Source organism: Pipistrellus hanaki (genome assembly GCF_964339955.1).
Source record: "Pipistrellus hanaki genome assembly, chromosome: 2".
NCBI lineage: Eukaryota > Metazoa > Chordata > Mammalia > Chiroptera > Vespertilionidae > Pipistrellus > Pipistrellus hanaki.
In genome coordinates, this window is record NC_140504.1 from 72,286,012 (window position 1) to 72,299,743 (window position 13,732).

Consider the following 13,732-nt stretch of genomic DNA (forward strand, 5'->3'; position numbering starts at 1 on the left):
ACTGTAGCTCGTGAGCTCCATGTGGCTCTTTGGCCCCTTGAGTGTGGCTCTTCCACAAAATACAGCCTGAGCGAGTCTGTTTTGAAGATGTGGCATTAGAAGAAGTTTAAGTTTAAAAAATTTGACTCTCAGAAGAAATTTTAATCGTCGTACTGTTGATATTTGGCTCTGTTGACTAATGAGTTTGCTGACCACTGGGCTAGTACTTTGTGACAATGCAGGTCTCATATGACACTAAAGGACTTTACTGCAGCGCCTGGGCCTGGAATTTTCTGCATATTCCCTGCCCATCCTCCTTGCTGTAGGTGGTTCAGGAAGGCCTGCAAAGTTTTCTGTGCAAAGCAGATCTTCACAGGTTAGCATTAGCTCATCAATATGAGCACCCTTCACAGAGGTCGGGAAGGAAGACGGTGCAGGTCCAGAGCCACCATCCCAGGGCACACGGTGGGGCGAGGGAGCAGCTGGAAGGCAGACCCAGTGGGAACACGTTTTCTCCCAGTTCTTTGTCACTGTGAGGGCATCAGCCTTGCAGCAAGGAAAGGCTACAACCCATCCAGAAGATATACATCCAACAAGGATGTAATGGAAAACAGTACCAACTGCATCTGCTGGATGGTTGGATGGTAATTGCCATCCAGGTAGATGGAGTTGCAGGTGAATTACTAAGCCCTGCTTAAAGGCACTAGGGTGAACAAAGGAACACTAACACTGAGACATGGGTTTCCCAGGGAGTCTGGGAGAACCAAGTGGCCAGCCGGCGGGTTTCCGTAGTCCTGACTATTCGTTTGATGGACAACCCTTGTCTGCCCATCTTAACTTCCCTGACTCAGGAGCAGATTGCTGCCATATTACAAGGACATCAGGACAGCAAAATCTGGCAATGAGGGGGCATCTTTACAGAAGCAGGGTGGACTTCGTATGTGCCATAATCTTTACAGATTTTGCTGCTGCTGCCTTTTGCTGAAAGTCATCCAGGGCATTTCAAATGCAAAAGGTTAACTTTTACTATTGAGAAGATTCCATTTTCTTTAGTAATCAAAGACCTGATTAAAACAACTTAAAACAAATAAAATTATATTTTTATTTATTTTTAAAATGTTGGTATTGATTTAAGAGAGGAAGGAAGAGGGAGAGAGAGAGATAGAAACATCAATGACGGGAGAGTATCATTGATTGGCGGCCTCCTGAATGCCCCACATTGGGAATCAAGCCTGCAACCAGGACGTATGCCCAGACTGGGAATTGAACCATGACCTCTTGGTTCATAGGTTGATGCTCAACCACTTAGCATGCTGGGCCAGAAAATTATTTTACAAAAATATAGATTCCTTGTTTTCTAAGCAGAAAACTTTTTATAATATCAGGAGCAAACCCCAAATCCAACAAAACAAAACAAAACAAAAACACCCAAAAAACAAACAAACAAGCAAAAACTTTATCTTTTTAACTGAGAAAAAGAGAACCAAACTCTGTTACTTAATTAAATCCATTTTAATCTTGGCAAGCTTGACCACACATTAAATATAATTTTCTTCGAAGGCTTCTTTTTGTAAACCTTCTACAGTTATTGCTAAAGCAATCACTTAAAGGCCTTTTATTCTACTTAAATCTATTTTATTATTTCTTAACAATTATGTTTAGATTACCCACAAAACTTGATGAGACTTTAGATAAAATCAGCCTTTATTATAAGTTATTTTTTGTTGATATATTTATAAGCCTAGGTAAAACAAAAGGTAAAGATATATTTGTTTTAATTAAACTAGCAAACTTAAGGTAGTTTTAATATCAGATATTTTCCCAAGTTTCTTGATCATGAAAAGCATTTAGGTTGGTTTCTATATTTCTGACAATTTTAGAATACTCAATTCTTAATTTAGTGCTTAAATCCTTTAAACCAATTAAAGTTCTTTTACCAGTCAGCAATACCACTTGAAGATAGAAACTACCACACAAATATAACATGTGTATAGACATACATGAACATACAAACAGATGGCACACAAAGACCACGTGGCTTTCATAGAAGAGTGTGCTCTGCTCAGAGGGTCTTTCTTCCCTCACCTCTGTCAGCCATCCTGAGCTAACAGTGTAGACATTCCAGTGTCTTTTTCTAGTTTCAGTTCTCCTTCTACTTTGCTAACTCTGGCTTCTTGCTGGGTAACAGTGGCCAGTCAAACCACCCATAATAGGCACCAGCCTATGGCCATAACTTTTCCTGCCTTGACACAGATGTTTGAGACCATCTGGCATTTTGGGGGCATCACTGTACTCACACATGTATCGAGTATAGGGGCCACCCGACATGAATGTACTAGTATATGTCCAACCTGGGATTTCCCCTACAGATGCCCTTTTTCCAAAGCCCGTTTTTTGTTGTTGTTTGTTTTGTTTTTGTTTTGTCTTTTTGTCTGCTGCCTGGCTTGCCAATTGTTAGTTATACTCAAACCCTGGAAAAGCCCAGAGAAAGAAAATCTACCTCTAAAGTGGAGGACAGAGAAAAAGGCAAAGAAATAGACTGGCCACTCCAGTTTGGCAATTAATAGAGTTTATTAAGGGAAATTTAATCTAGGAGACATGACCAGGGTGGCTGCAAGGCAAAATCAATTCCTGCAGCCACTTGGCAGGTGCCAAAGGAAGAGGGGCGGGGGCAAGGGTAGCCACAGTACAGTATGCGGATGCCAGCAAGTGTGGGCAATCACATGCGTGTCCATGTCAGGACAGCAGCCTGTTCCAGGAACCAGCATGAAGTGGAGGCAGGGGCAGGGATGCTGATTTATGTCAGAATAAACATCAGTTCCCATCAGTCTCTAAGTGGTTGCAGTAAGCAGCCTCCCTCTTCCGGCCCCGGGTCCAGCTTGTGCGTCTGGCAGCAGTCTCATTATGGGACAATCTCTCTGCCACACTGTATGGTTAGAAAACAAACAACAGTAAAATACCCAAACATGCTCAGCACATGTTTTTGTGTCCTGTGTTGTGCCATTTGTGACAGATGCCTGTCATTTTGGTGGTGTGCTCTCAAGCATAAACACATGAGTTAAGGGGATTGTTTGATAAAATGTAGATACTACATGTGGTTTCCTCTGTTTAAAAATATGTGGGGAATGATGATAAATGCATATTTGGCCCCCAGGTTGGAAGAGGTGGACAGAGTTACTTAAAGTCCTCACAGCTGGGAATTATGTGGAGTTGGGCCATGAATCCTATCTTCTGATTTCCAACCGATGTTGATGCTGCTCAGGGATTATGTATACTAAATTAAAAGTTTGTGTAAACCATGATTGCTCGTTTAGTTATTTGCTCTCCCCAGACATAGCATTCATTTTTAACTAATTTATCACAGTGGAATGTGGGGTGGTGGCTGTATTAATAGCAGTGGGAAGCACCAGCTGCCACCTGGGAGGCAAGATTGTCAGCCTTGACTGGATAGTCCGTACAGGTTAGCACACAGCCCACGTGCTCAGTAATTCCAGAGGTCTTGACTCGAATAGAGCACAGCACAATTATGACATTTGTTAAGAAGACATTCATTATCAAGGAAAGTTTAAATTATGTTCAGTGTATTCTACTTAGGAAGACGAAGGGATGATTTATTTTAAGAGCTCCATTTACACTTATTTTTATCATGAAAAGGGAGGCAACATTACATTATTTGGAAATGCATGCAACCACATTTGCACATTCTACGCTGCATTATCCTGATTTAGGGTAGGAGTGAGAGGAGCGGTACATGCAGTTGTCCAGATGAACAAGAAATGTATTAAGAAATGAAAGGGAGATAGTATACCTGTTTAAAGTCACAATCATTGAAATAAAAGATCATCCTATATAATAAAAGGCTAGTATCAAAATTGTTCCCTCAACCAGGAGCTCGACCGGGGGCAGGGCCAACCACCCTCGGGCCCTTCCCCTGGCTGTCCTGGCCCAATTGACTCAGATTGGGGTGGGCCGGCCTGACCCAACCTATGCACAAATTTGTGCACCAGGCCTCTAGTATATAAGTTTTTCTTTTGCATTTAATTGCATGTGGAAATGAGGACTTATTTATTTCTGTCTTTGAAATAAAAGTGGGAACTACATAAACATGTTTTGGGTTTTAAAAATATGTATATTCTCTAAAGTCTTTTTTTTTTTTTAATTTAAGGATTATATCAAGGTTTTTCTGTCTACAAATGTGTGGTGAACTACTATACTACATTTAATACAAAGCACGTAATTAGCTGAATTTACCTGTGCTAAGATATTGAAAAATCACATAGGTGCATCTAAAGGTGTAACAAAATTGAGGATATGGGAAATACTTTTAATAGCACTTTTATCCATATTTTATAAAATTAGAAAAAGGACTTGTAAAAATTGTAATGCATAACACTTAAAAGTCATTTCAAGGACTAAAAATATTTACATCTTAAGGTATACATTCACTTTCTATTGAGAGAGAGAAAAATAGATACTCATTAATGCTTCTGAAAAAAGCTTTCAAATTTCAGTATAAAATTTTGTTCTGAGTGAATGTTTTTCTTTCTTATCCAACATGAGAAAGTAGTAAGGAGCCACTAGCTTTGAAACAATTTAGCTGTTTATTGGGTTACGCATACATTATGTTGTGTTGATAAAAGAGACTGAGGAAGGACAGAGCAAAATTCTCTTTCTGCACATTTAGTGGGCATTTTGAAAAGAATCAGCCTACACCATTTTCTTGTAATTTTCCCTTTTTATATGTTTATTCACAAGTACTTACATTTGAGCCATTGGAAAAGCACTGTCTAACAGTCTTGCCTTTGGGCTTGTGTTTCAGGAGAGCCAGCCATGAGAGGCTACCTCGTGGCTATATTCCTGAGTGCTGTCTTCCTCTACTACGTGCTGCATTGTATATTATGGGGAACAAATGTCTATTGGTAAGTTTAATTTTTGCTATTTAAAATAACTTCCAAACTGGTCTTTCACACAGACACACAAATGATATTAGAGGGACCTATTAAAATCGCCTGTAACATTTTGAAACTTTTAAAGCTTTCCATTATAAACTGGAGTTTTATCATTCTAGTACCCTGTATGTTTTATCTCTAATAGTTTTAAAAAATGATAAGCAAACACCGGCTTATCTTCACTTTCTAGTGAAGCCATGGTGTTGACCATCTTTGGGATATAACTGTCTTCATCTAATATTTCATCTTTTTAAATTGATGGAGTGATTCTTGTACTCAGAGATACTCGACCTTTCTGCCTAAAATGCTTGGATGAGATTGTTTGACAAAATGTAGATACTTCATATGTTTTCCTTTGTTGAAAATATTTGATGAATGATAATATCTGTATACTTTTTAACAACTTTGAGTTAAAGTGTCACATATAAAACTTTGAAAAGGTAGTTTTATTGCCAAGAAAACTCCTCTAATAGGATTTTTACTCTTTTCCCCATTCTCAGTCCTTTGAGAAAAAAGTATTGATGACCTTTAAATCCAGAATGGGTAGTAGTATATGATTTTATCAAAATAAACCACACAACAACTTCCTGTCTTAGACAAAGTTTAGCTCTTTTTGCAAGTGTTTCTATAGTAAATCCTAGATCATGTTTCTAGCCTGTGTTTACTATATACAAACATAAACTGATACCTCTGGATTTAATCATCACTGGTTGATTGAAAAAACAATTGCAATACTCTTCATGAAAGGACGTTAAACAAATAAATGGTCACCAGAAAAGCCCCAATGCTAGGTGGATGGCTTTAGCCATACTTTTTAGGCTTTGGACTAAAATATTTAGCTAGAGAACTTAGTCTGATTATATACTACATGAAAATTATGCCACAGGAATCTCCTTCCATCTCCACCACATACTGTCTCTGTCCCACACTTATTAAACAAAGACAAAAACAAAAGAGAAGAAAGCTTACTAGATCGATGTTTACTTACAAATACATTGCTGGTTCTAGGAGAAATGGTGAAGACAATGAACTGTCTGAATTCATCTGTCATTGTTTTAATTATAGCTGATTTCTGATTTTATGCCATTGTGATCAGAGAAGATGCTTAAGATTTCCACCTTCTTGAATTTGAAGAGACTTTGCCTGTGTCCTAATATGTGGTCTATCTTGAAAATGTCCCATGTACACTTGAGAAAAATGAACATTCGGTAGCTCTGGTGTGAAGTGTTCTGATGATGTCAATTTCATCTGATCTAGTGAGGCATTTAGGATTGCTGTTTCTTTGATGATTTTTTTGTTTAGAGGATTTATCCAGTAGGGTATTAAAGTCCCCTATTATGATTATATAAATCTATTGCTGTAGATTTATCCCTTGATATATTACAGAAGTGTGTGTGTGTGTATATTATATATACACACACACACACACACACACACATACACACACACACACACACACACATTTGGGTGCTCCTGTATTGGGTGCATATATGTTTACCAGAGTTATATCCTCTTATTGTATCAATCCCTTTATTATTATGAAGTAGCCTTCCTTATCTCTTGATATGGCCTTCACTTTGAGGTCTATTTTGTCAGATATAAGTATTGCTACCCCTGCTTTTTATTAATTTCCATTTGCCTGAAAATTTTTTTCCCATCTCTTCACTTTCAGTCTATGTGAGACCTTTGTTCTGAGGTGGATCTCTTGTAGATAGCAAATATATGGGTCATGTTGTCTAATGCATTCAGCTACCCTATGTCTTTTGATTGGAGCATTAAATCCATTTACGCTTAAGGTTATTATTGATAAGTACTTGTTTGTCACCATTTTCATTCTTTATGCTGTGTTTCTTCTTCCCTAAATTTCTTCTTTTTACAGCAGTCCCTTTAACATTTCTTGCATTGCTTTCTTGGTGGTAATAAACTTCCTTAGCCTTTTTTTGGATACTAATTCTTGGATTCAGTCCCTTGCTTTGCATCACTTTGTATTTTTCATTCCATTCCCTTTGGCTTGATGTGTTTCTGTTGAGAAATCAGTTGATATTCTAATGGAGATCCCTTGTCAGTAACTTTCTGTCTCTATCTGGCAGCCTTTAAGATTCTCACTTTGTCATTGATGTTTAATTATGTTCTGTCTTGGTGTCAGTCTTTGGGGGTACATCTTGTTTGGTTCCTTTTGTGCTTCTTCGACTTGTGTGGCTTTTTTCTTTTCAATATTAGGGAAGTTTTCTGTCATTATTTCTTCAAACAGGTTTTCTATTCTTTGCTTCCTCTCCTTTGGGAACCCTTATTATATGGATGTGGTATTGTTTTGCATTGTCCCAAAGCTCACTTAGGCCCTTCTTCTGCTTTTTAAGTTTTCTTTCCAGTTCCTGCTGTGCTTGGGTGGTGTTTTATACCTTCTCTTCTAACTCGCTGATGCAGTTCTCAGCTTCTTCTAGTCACTGTTGAAACTTTCCATTGCGTTCCTCATTGCAACTATGCCATTCTTCATTTCCTCTTGATTCTTCTTAATTTCCTCTTGATTCTTATACATGTTGTTGAATTAATCTTCCATCCTTTTTAGTGTCCTTATAACCATTGCTCTGAATTCTTTCTCAGACAAATTGCTTCCCTCCATTTTGTTTATTTCCTTTCCTGTGATTACTCCTTTTCTTTCATATGGGGGTTTTTCTTTGTCTCCCCATTTTTGCTGTTCCTTTGTGATTGTTACTATGTATTACCATGTTTCCCCGAAAATAAGACCTAGGGCATGGAAAGATAAGACATCCCCTGAAAAATAAGACCTAGCACAACTTTGGGAGAAAAAATTAATATAAGACACTGTCTTATTTTCGGGGAAACAGGGTAGATCAAACTGCTATGCCACCCAGATTTTTTGAGTTTGTCTTATATAGTAGATGTTTTGTGGGACTCAGTGGTACAATCTTTCTGGTCTTCTGGGCTGGATAATCTAGTGATTTGGGGTTCTCTTGGTGTAGTTGGGTCTTGATTGTTATTGTACTGTTGTGGATGGAGTCTTCTCTCAGAGTGTCTGATTATGTGGCTCACTCTATCACATTGACCAAACAGCACAAAATACAACTCGACAAAAATGACACAAAGGGAACAAAACACAAATGTACTCACAACTAATAAACTTAATATAAATGACCACCAGAGAAAAGGAATTAAGAGAGTGGGAAGAAAGCAGAAATAATATGAAAAAAAGGAAAAAGGTAAGATAGCAAAGAGAAAGAAGGAAAAGGTAGAAAAATATATATAGGGAGAAAAAAATCCCACACAGAACAAACAGATAAACCAAAAAAATACAAACAACAAATATCCAGAAAAAAAAAAAGAAAAAAAAAAGGAGGGGGGCAGAATCTATAGAGGAGAACTTATATACAGAAAGTAAAGTTAAGGAATTGAATGAATAGATGGAGGACCTCAGTTCAGTATAGAGGCATTAGAAAGAGAATGAATGGATAAGAAAAAAAGAAAGGGGGAAAATGTAAAGATAAATAAAATAAGAAAAATTAAGATAAAATAGCAATAAAAATAGTATAAAGAAAAAATAAGAAAACAGTAAAAAAGAATAAACAAGAAAATAAAGAAGAAAAAAATTAATAAAAGATAAAGAAAAAATAAAATGAAAAAGTGAAGTGTCATTTGTTTCAGCCAAGTTTTAATGCCCCATGGGGGCTGGTTTAAGATCCCACTCTTCTGTTCTGCCTGCCATTTCTCAGTTTCCTGTTAGGTAGTCACCACTGTGCTGAAGTTCCAAGTGATCCACATTGCTCCTCTGTTTGTTTCTATCTCCACAGCCTTGACTGCAACCTGGTGGGACCAGGCTTCCCACTTAGCCTGTTTCCATGCTGTCAATCTTAATCTCTCAAGTGACTATTTCTGACAGGGCTATATTAGGGACACTGTTGTATCACTTTCTGGGACCGAAAGACCTCTATTCAATCCAGTCCCTGAGGACTCTTCAGGGCTATTCAGATTTTTTGTGTCCTTTGTTCCACTCAGGGTTTAGTCTCGGTGTGGCTGTATTATCTCCCTTGAGGCTGTTGGGAGGGGCTGGCTTTTCGGAGAAAAATGGCTGCTTTGGTTTGGAGGGTCAGGAATGTCCCAGTCCTGGATTTCTGGTCAACTCTCCCTGACTCACTTTCCTCCACAGCCTTTCCCCAGACTCCACAAGTCCGCACCTCCACCTGAACCACAGCCACTGGTGAGTGTTTGCATTTGAAAGGTCCAATGAACTGGGTTTAGCGAATAAAAGCCAAGACCAAATAGAGGCAAACAACCATGCAACTGCTAGTTTCTTTCCCTGCACCCCCACCCCACCCCCACCCCCTGGCACTGTTCTGCTCTGGCCCTGAGTCAGGCCTCCCTCTGGGCTCAGCCTCTTGCAGTTATGGACTTAGATCTAGAACCCCCTGCCACCATCAGCCCTGTGGACTTCTTTCCACAGTCAGGTTTCATGCCTCTCCTCAAGGGACACGGACTAGGTGCAGTGCAAGTTCCTTCTAACCCTCTCGTCCTGGTGCTCACGAGACTTTCTCCAGCCCAGATCCTGATCCTACCATTCTGCAGGCGTCCTCTGCCTTCCTGGCTGTGCATTGTCACCAGCTGTTATATTGCTTTTACAAAACCTTCTGTGAATATCAACTTTTTCAGCTTCTAGAGTCCTCCAGTGATTCTCAGTGAGATTTCCTTAAATAGCACTTCCTCAGAAGATCTCAGAGAGCAGAATTGTGTGGCATGATTTTGCAGGGTCCATTGGTTGATTTTTGTATGTGCCCTGACTAGTGATCAAACCTGTAACCTTGGCATATCTGGATGATGCTCTAACTAACTGAGCTCCCAGCTAGGGCCAGCACAGTCTTTTATAACCAGGATTTGAGGAATGTTCATGTCACTCCTGAGTTAATGCTTTACTCCGGTCGCAGAAAGCACAGTAGGAAGTTACCTCAAACAGATGTTGCTGTGAACTTGCTTCCTTAAAAACTACAGTGGAACCTTGGTTCTCGAACTTAATTCATCCTGGAAATCTGTTCAAGAAGCAATTTGTTTGAAACTGAATCATTTTTTTTCTCAGTAGAAAGAATGCAAACTGAATTAATTGGGTGCAGACCCCCACATGATTCCCTGTTTTAATCTTCCTTATATAGGAAACATTTCTTTTCTTAAATTTATCAAGCCACCCCCTCATAGCCTAAAATGAGTCACTTCCAGCTCTCCTCCCCAGGGTGTCTTTCAGGAGGTCAGTATAGGGCAGTGTTCAGCAAACTCATTAGTCAACAGAGCCAAATATCAACAGTACAATGATTGGAATTTCTTTTGAGAGCCGAATTTTTTAAACTTCTTCTACTGCCACTTCTTCAAAATAGACTCGCCAAGGTCGTGTATTTGTGGAACAGCAACACTCAAGGGGCCAAAGAACCGCATGTGGCTCACAAGCCGCGGTTTGCCAACCACTGACCTAACCTATAAATGGCCATGTGCCAAAATCATGGTTTTGTTATTGCTAAGGCATGATATGCCAGGTTATTTGAACAGAATTACTTTTTAAGTAATTGTGACCACAAAACACTGTTTTTACATGAGGAGCTGTACATCATTTGAAATTATTCAAATAATGACTTGATCTGAGTTACAAATCCCAGGTTTTTTAATAATAGGGTGCATTGTGCTATTTGGGCGGTAAGGAAGAAGAAAAGAACAATTGGGGGGGAAGCATTGATCTGAACTAACCACCACATGAATTACTTTGCGGCTTTTATTTATGGTAAATCCTCATTTTGGGAGGCAGAGAGCAGCTGCATTCGGAAAAGTGATCCAGTAAATGTATTTTGTTTTATATTTTGTAGCAGTTAATTATAAACCAGTTAAAAAAAGATCTTTTATACTTGCAGTTGTTGCTTATAGAGTATTTTTGTTCTAAGTTGATTAGCTCTTGCCTTTATTTTACAATGATTAATGTAATAAACTTTTAGTTAGGTTTTCTATAAAAGAAACCAGGTGAAAATGTACATAAACCACAGAAATAGTATACAAAACTATTTAAAAATTAAGTATTTTTCTGCCTAAAATTTGTTTAGCTTAAGACTTCTTCTTAGGGCATTTCTAAAAGCAAGTGAAATTCAATAAGATTTTTGATTATTTTTTTGTGCCCAGAGATAGTTTTTATAATTGAAATAACATTCCAGCTAAACAAAACATTGCTAAATGCTGATATTTAATAAAACATTGCCTCGTATAATTTCTGAAAATTATACTTGTTCTGAAAAAGGTGTAATGAATGCCCTGATGATAAAAAGATTTCACACTCGCGCACACAACTATTAAGACAGATTATTGTCTTTTTAAAAAAGTCATCCAAAATTTTTCTTCATGATTTAAAACAGTTCGGTCTGTATCTCTTAGTAACCTTAGAAATTAAGCAGTATACTTCATTTTGTCCTCCGAATAAATTTTTTATGACCTGATGTGCTAGTCTACCATATTTATGTATCTTCCTTACATATAAGTCAAGGGATTCCTGCCACTTATGGTATTCACAGAAGTGCCCCTCTGCATAAGGATATTACTGGCCTCAGAGTTCAGGAACCTCACAGTGCTAGCTAGGAGGATTTGGTATTGCCTCAAAATTGAAAACTGAGTCTATCCATGAGGAGTGTAGGCTGTTGTTTTAGTCTCAGTCCTGTGAATTATAGAAGAAGATGGATTAGTTTTCTTGTTAGATTAATTCATCACATAATGGATGGCCATGAATGTTTTTATAGTAAGCTGTTTTCTGCTTTCCTGACGAAGCACCTGCCACCCTATCCCCTTCGCTTGTTTTTGTTTTCTCTGCCTTTCACAATGCCCTTTCAAATTGTGGAGACAAGTGATCCATTCAGGAGACACACAGGCCTCACCTGTGCCAGGCACGGAGGAGAGTTAGACGTGACTCTGAGCAGTGTGACATGCGGAGTCACCGGATCATGAGGCAGGGTGAGTGCCACCTGCTCAGGCCCGTGTTCCTGTCACAGTGGTAGGGAGGACCCAGATAGCCGTGTGCGCTGAGGGTCCACTAGGTTTCTCAGGCATTGGGGGATGTCTGAAAAGAGCCAGTTGTGGCTTCCACAGCACAGTAACCTAGGCCCTTCCAGAGTGCCTTCAATTCACCCTGGGCCACTCAGTACCTTTCCCATCTCCCTGGCCGTGCATCCAGAAATCTTCACATGTGCGCAGGACTTGGAGGAGATGCTGTCACAGCTCGGGGCTGCAGTGAGGACCTTTGTTTCCTGCCTGAGAGGCGGCTCAGTGGTGGACCGAGCTCCCAGGGCGTTTGCTTCCCTGTAGTCCTGCTGCCCGGCTCTGCTTTCTGACCAGTGCTTTCTGTCTTGCAGGGTGCCACCTGTGGAAATGAAACGAAGAAATAAGATCCAGCAGTGTTCATCAAAGCCAGCATTTGCCTCTCTCCTGAGGTAAACCCATGCAAAGTGGCATGCCAAGTGTTTGGCATGTGTTTGCAATCATTTCCAGTTAACCTGGCTTCCTTCCCACACAAAGCTTAGCGCTGTAACGCGGACACCCTACATTTAAGGAAGAGCTTGGATCTCCCATTTCCTTTTGTGCGTTAGTCAGAGCCCTGCATACATGTTAAGAAAAGTCACTGAAGGACGCAATCAGACCAGTGTTGCTTTTGCACAGGTGAGATTAGAGAGGTCTATTTGGTTTGATCATAGAAAAGGGAACCGTGTTTTAGGGTTTTATTCCCCTCACCTTCTGTCCCCATTTTATCTTCCTTCCATATTTGTGGCTTCTTCCCCCTCCCCTGTAGGTTAAGTTTTTCAATTAAAACTTGCATGGACTATCAATGAACTACACATTCATCTATATAGAATGTAAACGATGACTGTCCATCATGGTTGTCAGGACTTGTAGGGAATTTACTTTTCCATCCACAAATAACTTTTTGCCTCTACCACCTCAATTTTAATAGGCTAGTCAAGATGATCCAAGATAAGGAACAATAAATAATTATCTAGTCTGGGCATGATTAATTGTATAAAATAGGCATGAGGTTGTTTTTTTAAAAAAACTTATCTATTAGGACAAAAATCACATTTTCTGTTTTTATTTTGTTTTATTATATTATTGCACCTTTCCGATACTAGTTCTTTACCTTTTGGAAGCTGCAGGTCTCATTAAAATCTCTGGAAACCTGCAGATATATAAACTAGTTCTGCATACGGTTATAGGTGAGCCACCACTGCTTGCAGTCTGTCCATGGGAGATCTCTGGTTAGGGCCACTGAAAGACTTGAAGAAGATCTTATACTTTTTTTTTTTTTACCATGACCCGTATGAAGAAGTACATTTTACTTTTATAATTTAGTATACATGCATATTTACAATGAGAAGAATTTTTACTTTTCTTACTCAAGATGCCCTATATTCTGCTCTATTTACTTAAAAAATAGTAAAGAGACTATTTAAGTGTTTGACCTATGAGTCAGGAGGTCATGGTTCGATTTAGGCATATGCTGGGGTTTCGGGATCCATCCCCAGGAGGGAACGTGGAGGAGGCAGACAATCAATGATTCTCTCTCATCACTGATGTTTCTATCTCTTTCTCTCTCTCCCTTTCTCTGAGAAATCAGTAAAAAAAAAAAAAAAAAAAAAAAAAATCATGAGTCACAAAATTGATTTCATGAACCACCTGTGGTTTGCAGACTGAAGCTTTAAAATGCTACTCTAGAATCAAGGTATTCTTCAACTTTATATCCTTTCTGAGAAAACCCTAAAGGGTTAAAGCATTTATGTAGCTTT

General features: G+C 39.0%; 1 protein-coding gene and 1 long non-coding RNA gene across 12 annotated transcripts in view; one reads left to right on the forward strand and one right to left on the reverse strand.

Moving 5' to 3' along the window:
* ST3GAL6 (ST3 beta-galactoside alpha-2,3-sialyltransferase 6) overlaps positions 1 to 13,732 on the forward strand; it is an 80,249-nt gene that overhangs the window by 40,437 nt on the left and 26,080 nt on the right. For 7 of the 11 annotated variants that reach the window (XM_084875490.1, XM_084875495.1, XM_084875493.1 and 4 more), the window contains 3 exons: positions 4,799 to 4,898; positions 9,091 to 9,141; positions 12,308 to 12,385. In XM_084875490.1, the coding sequence (XP_084731616.1) occupies positions 4,810 to 4,898; positions 9,091 to 9,141; positions 12,308 to 12,385 (218 nt within the window). In that variant the 5' untranslated portion in view covers positions 4,799 to 4,809. Of the gene's footprint in view, positions 1 to 4,798; positions 4,899 to 9,090; positions 9,142 to 12,307; positions 12,386 to 12,470; positions 12,612 to 13,732 lie in introns of those variants that run through there. The other 4 variants (XM_084875500.1, XM_084875499.1, XM_084875491.1 and 1 more) reach the window with 2 other exon arrangements.
* LOC311618196 overlaps positions 5,582 to 13,732 on the reverse strand; it is a 31,401-nt gene continuing 23,250 nt past the window's right edge. Inside the window, exons 2-3 of the long non-coding RNA XR_014794269.1 lie at positions 6,370 to 7,673; positions 5,582 to 6,299 (exon numbers count right to left, since the gene is read on the reverse strand). This is a non-coding gene — a long non-coding RNA (uncharacterized lncRNA). The remainder of the gene's footprint in view (positions 6,300 to 6,369; positions 7,674 to 13,732) is intronic.